Source organism: Palaemon carinicauda, chromosome 16, assembly GCF_036898095.1.
Source record: "Palaemon carinicauda isolate YSFRI2023 chromosome 16, ASM3689809v2, whole genome shotgun sequence".
Classification (NCBI taxonomy): Eukaryota; Metazoa; Arthropoda; class Malacostraca; order Decapoda; family Palaemonidae; genus Palaemon; species Palaemon carinicauda.
Genome location: NC_090740.1, coordinates 104,882,820 through 104,889,277, shown reverse-complemented (window position 1 = coordinate 104,889,277; position 6,458 = coordinate 104,882,820). Strand labels below are relative to the sequence as shown.

The 6,458-nt window shown below is 38.2% G+C and overlaps 1 protein-coding gene across 1 annotated transcript; it reads left to right on the top strand.

Annotated features, from left to right (window-relative positions):
- Positions 1–5,600: 5,600 nt before the first annotated feature.
- On the top strand, positions 5,601–6,131 carry LOC137655467 (uncharacterized). The gene is made up of 2 exons (XM_068389363.1): positions 5,601–5,780; positions 5,886–6,131. The coding sequence occupies exons 1-2, from the start codon at positions 5,601–5,603 to the stop codon at positions 6,129–6,131; spliced, it is 426 nt and encodes a 141-aa protein (XP_068245464.1).
- The last annotated feature ends 327 nt before the right edge of the window (positions 6,132–6,458 follow it).

Here is a 6,458-nt window from a genome sequence, read left to right as displayed (position 1 = left end):
GGTTATGAAGTCCTCATTGCTGACGTCACAATGTCAATTCTCAGTGCAGATTTCCTCTCATATATCCACTTCTTGGTCGATGTACTTCATCGACGGTTAGTCGATGCGGATTCATACTCCTCGATGTCTCTCCAACCAGCTCACTCTTACCTCACTCTCAACATCAGTGCACCAATGGATGTCTACTTCCACCTCTTCATGTCATACCCAGATGTTTCCTGTGCAGAACTTTGTCTAACGCCCATGATTCCCGCCAAACATGGTGTTTATGACCATATCAAGACAACGGGACTCACAGTATTTGCCAGATTCAGGCATCTGGTACCAGATCATTTGGCAGCCGCTAAACAGACATTCGGCGAAATGGAAGAAATTGGCCTTTGTCATAAGGCCACAAGGCCATGGTCATCACACTTACAAATTGTTTTGAAGAAATATGGCTCTCTGATTCCATGTGAGTATTAAAGGTGCTCGAACATGCAGAGAGAACCGTATCAGTACCCCCTCCAAAACATCACTGATGTGACCATCTGCTAGCAAAACAGGTTTCTCCACCCTTGACCTCCTGAAGGGGTATTATCAGGGGCCCATAAAACCAGAAGAGATCCCTAAGACTACCATTACCATCCCTTAAGGTAAATACACACCTTCAATTGCTCCTATTTGGGACTTTACAATTCTGGGGCCACTTTTAAACATCTCATGGACAGCATCTTGTGTTTTCTTCCTCCAAATAGGACCACCTCTTTCATATGTGCATAATCCTTTAATGCCTACTACAGAACTGCCTTGTAGTCCGGTAAGATAATCATACATAATTCTCCAACAAAGTATTGTTCTTCGGGCACCGCATCCTTCCTGAAGAAGTCTACCCCCTCCCTCAGAAGGTAACAGCCATTCAGAACTTCCCCACGCCCTCGACCAACAAAACCCTGCAAGAATTCTTGGGCATGATCAACTATCATCACTGGTTCCTGCCAGCCATCGCTGCCACTCTTGCCCTCCAGTATTCCTCCCTCGAGGGGAAGCCAAAAGAATGCTCTATCAAGCACAGCTGCTCTTACTTTTTGCGTGTCACATACACCCTTTCTTCCCAACACCTATGCCAGCGACCTTGCTATTGTGGTAGTACTCGAGCAGGTAGTCAGCGGCTTGCCCTCTCCATTGGCCTTCTTCAGTGGAAATAAGTCTAAGGTAGAATCCAGCTACTCCACCTTCAACTGCGAATTACTATTTGGGCACTTGGCTGTCTGTCACTTTTGCCACTTCTTGGAAGGTAAGCCTTTTTTCATTAGTATGGAACACATGTCACTCTGATGCACACCTTCACTTGACAGTCCAACTCCTGGCCCACCTGTCAATGCTGACAACTCTCCGCCTTGGTTGGATACAATTGTGCCCTTCAAAACATCCCAGGGAAAAATGAGACCTTTTGTCGAGGCCTTGTCAAGAAAAACATTAACCACCATTTACCCAGGATTAGATAACAGCACCTTGGCAGAAGCCCAGTGAAAAGATCCGGAATAACAAGCTTGTTGGACTTCCAGCACATCTTTCCACTGGGAGGACGTCCCTCTTTCGGGCACCAATGCTTCTTATCTCTGTGAAGTCTACTCTGGTAGACATAGACCCATGATACCTTCTTCCATGTGCTAATAGCTATTTGATTCCATTCATGGCATTTCATATCCCTCGGGCCATTCTCCTGCTCAGCTACTAAAGACAAAGTTAATTTGTCTTGGCATTGCTAAGGATGCTAAGGATTGGTTCAGTGACCAATCTCTAAAGTACATCGATAAATAAATTCAGTAGTGAGCACCTTTCTTAAACTTCATTGGCGCTTTTCCCACATTCATGTCGAGGTTGTAGGTCCCCTACCTACATCACAAGGATATTGTCTCCTGTATACAATCATTAAACACTCCACTTATTTGCCTGAAGCAATTCCCATGGAAACTGCAAAGTACTGCCTTGTGCATATCTGCCATACTCTTAGGATGGATAGGGAAATTTGGTATCACTGGGCATATTATTTCTGACAGGGGTACCACTTTCACGTCCTAATTTTGGAAATCGTCATCAAATTTCCGTGGAATTCACCTTCATCTGACAACTGCATACAACCCTACTGCAACTTCAAAGCAGTTTTGATCTCACGGGCCAGGCCTCCAGCTTGTTTACCCAGCTTCCTGTGTCCTCCTGGAACTAAGGACTACTAAAGACACCTTGGATTTCTCAGCAGCTGAAATGGTGTATGCCGACCGGTTGGTCGTCCGTGCCGATTTTTTCCGTCTGCAACCTCCTCCGACAATTTTCAGCTCCTACATCACGTTGTGGGAAAATTATATCCATGCCAAAACATTTACTAGACTTCAGCAAAGCAACGTATACCAGCAGATCTACATGTTTTCCTGCACAACGACACTCCAGAAGCATTCCTAATCAACATGCGTGACAAAGAAGACTGGGTCTTCATGGATAGCATAAAATATTATATATCCTGCCAGATGACCCAAGTACAGTATGGCTCTCTTGAGCAGGGCACCCTATTTCACATGTGTGTAATTTTTTGGGAGGGCATATATACTGCATGTGTTTCACACACACACACTTGTACATTGTAACTGTGTTTCTTTTTTATTGATTATTCTCCTGGCTACTAAAAATCCAATGACAACAATGTTCTTGTTGATAGCTGGCAGAGTTGAGTTGACCGGACTCCTGTTGGAAAGTACTTTGAACCCTTGGTACAAGGTGTCGTATTATGAATAAGAAAAGTTGATGGTTAGGATAAAGGCTATGGGCGTGATAAGGTCATTAAAACTATTTGAATACTCCATAATAAGTCAACAAGTATTGATAATTTTTTTCTTAGATTTTTCATCATCATTGGCTTTTAATTAAAGTGTAACTCCATCGTTCATCTGATGTAATCCTGACGAAAAAACAAATAAAAAAGTGAATCGAAATACCGACAATAGATATAACATTTTTTGAAACGAAAAAAGTGTTTTTCCTGTTTTCCTGAAATATGATAGGAGCTCCTTTTTGTTCTGAGAGATCCCATTTTTATCATTGTGCATGCATACATAATTACATATATGCATACAAACATACATACATATACGTGTGTGTGTGCCTGGGTATGAAACTGTTAGATGTTTGACTTGTAGAGATCACGACGTAGAAAAACTGAACTTAGTGCCTCACTACTCAGCCCAGTGTCAACAAATAAACACCCACAGAGAAACACACACATACACAAACATATATATATATATATATATATATATATATATATATATATATATATATATATATATATATATATATATATATATATATATATATATATATATATATATATATATATCAAATGCATTGTTTGCAAAAGAAAAGTAAAAACATGTACGATGGACAATCCTAATTAGGACTGCAAATGCAAAATGCAACTAAATCTTCATTTAAATTCAAATCACGATAAAATGCTGTTTTTCTAGATACGTTTCCTTTCATCATATATACAAAGAGCTTAATATTATTAGGTTTTCAGTTTTGTATTTTCAATATAGTTTCACTATAATTCTCTTCAGAGTATTTTGTTTAAAATGCATTGTACCTCTAAATGCTATTTTTGTTTTTCAATATCAAATTGTTTTTTGTTAACTATCATTATCGATATGTATTATGGATTTCAATGTCTCTTATTTCATTTCATATGTTGATGAATATTCTTTAGAAAAGAAAAGAGACATGAGACATCAATATTGGAATTTTATTATATATCCTAAGGCTAAAAACTGATCAATGGATTTTACTTGCGATTATGATGATGTATTTGTAGTAACAAACAAAAAAACCAAAATTCAAAATAAATAATGTTCTTACTCTTACCAATAAAGGAAGTCTAATTGAAAAATCACAAATAATAGCTTATCAGATAGGGGAATAATGAGATTCATACAATAAATTTTAATTTATACAGATTTTACAATTCTAAATTTCATCACCGAAAAGGCAAATAGAAAATTAGCCAACCATTAAATTAATATATTGCCCAAGATACAAAGGAACAAATTCAAGGGAACAATAACTTCATTAGCCATACATTTTTACCCTTATTAGTAGATATCAATATCGAAATGACCTTCATCTTTTCCTCTTGAGCATAGAAATAATCGCCCAACAACTTTAAAACGACACCAGGATTCGGATTCAGATTTATGACTTCTTGGAGAGGTTAGGTTTGTTGATGATGAGTGTGTTTAGTATCTATTTATGGGATTAATTAAAAAGTCTGATCCATTTGGAGAAAACCTCCTTACTATTCGTATCTAAAGTAATCAGTGATGTTGATAAGGACTCTCCTTTAAGCACTTCTTCAGAAGCCTATGGAGACTTCTATATTGAAAGCCTTCAACTGGCCTTTTCATCAATGTGTTTTACCAGGCAAGGGTCCCGATTATCTCTTTCGATTGAATCTGCTTGTATGTAACGAAAATTGAATATAGTTGATGTTAATATACTTCAAGTTCATCAGTACATTACACATCTTTCTTTTTATCTGTGGACAAAGGAGTTTGGGAACGTCACAGTCCGGTGCTCTGTTGCACGGGCATTCGAGACTCAGTCAAGCTCTGTAGTATCCTGTAGCGTCTGCAACTTTACCCTCATTTTGAGCTATAAATATAAGACTTATGGAGAACCTATAAGGCTACTCCTGAGTCATCAACAGTCGTTACCTGCCCCTCCCTGGTCCTAGCTTGGATGGAGTGGCCACTTGGATGCTGATCTGATCTACGTATGTATGATAAGTCTTTAGGTCATGGTCATGTCCCTGCCTCTTCCATTCATGATCTACCTTTAAACCTCTAAGAGGATTTACGGTTTATTATGGGACTCCCTATGGTTCCTGTTCAAGTTACTAATTTCTTGTTTCAAGTAACAGAGAATTCACTTATCAAATACTTGCCGACGTTATGTCAACATTAAGTACATTGCTATACATGGACAAAAACGTTTTACATTTAAGCCAAAGATGCCATGGAACTGCCTCTAGCATGTGTAAGAAATCAACATCGAAATATCAAACATTCTTTATAATAGCATATACACATTTTTTTTCTACTAAGAGAATACGATCACCATTATTATAATGAGACGAAATCCAGTCAATAATTTTGCCCTATACAATAGTGTTTCATCGTCTAATTTCACTGTATACCGACAGGTTTTCATTGAACAATGAGATCTAGATTCTTGGAAAATGTTATCATAGTGTTGATTCAAAATACGGGGGAGAGAAAACTTCTTCCAGACTCATCCCAGGGGTGGCATATTTGGGAACCCCTAGGAATTAAACTCTCTTAGAGCTGCTCCTAATATGTGGAATAAGGAGCCGTACACCAAACGACTGAGGTGCTGACAGTATATTCAGCAATAGGATAGGCCAGGCCTAGCAAGCCACTAACTGAATCTTTAACGCTCGAGAAACTCAAGGATCAGTTGCCAGATAAGAAAATAATTGACGAAACTGGAAACGCCTTAGGAAAAAGGGTAAAGATAAACTGAATTTGAAATGTGTTACCCTAAATATTGGCATGTTACGTAGTATGGAAGATGAAATATTAGATATGGTGAAGGAGAGAAATCTTGATTTATTAGGAGTGGCTGAAACAAGGCATAGAGACGAAAGTACAGGACAGGACCTTGGAGATGAATATGTACTGATTTATCATGGAGTAGATGCAGGAATCAGAAAACATGGTGTTGCTATGATCGTGAGACCCAGACTTGCCCCCTATATACAAAAAGTACAATTTATCAGCGAGAGACTTATTAGTTGCACATTCAGAATAAAGAACATAAATTATAATATCTTTCAGATTTATGCACCACAACAAGGCCATACACAAGAGGAAAAAGATGCTTTTATGGAACTTTTAGAATTACATTTGGAAGGACAACCAGAAGGCATCAACCTATTACTAAGAGATTTTAATGCCCGGGTTGGCTACGAGAGAAGAGGGATAGAGAGTGTAATAGCCCCATTTGGAGAGGAAACAAGAAATGTTGAAGGAGAAAATCTGATTGATTTTTGCATAAGAAATCAGCTAAAGATCATGAAATGATTTTTTAAACATCAGGACTCACACAAATATACTAGATATTTATGGAATTAAACCACAGAGCAGTTTGATAAAAAATCAGTAATTGGTTATATTGTTATATCAGATAAGAGTCTCCCTTGATTCAAATCATAGACTAGTCATAGGAAAAAAAATTACATTCCTCCCGTAAGAACAGAGAAAACAGAGAAGAGAAAAATTATAAAAACAGAATCCTTGAAAGACCCAGATATCAAAATGAGATTTCCAAACAAGTTTACAGAGAGGTTGCCACACCTAGAGCAGCGACATTGAAAGCGACTAAAAGAGAGTGCCTTGGATGTAGGAGAG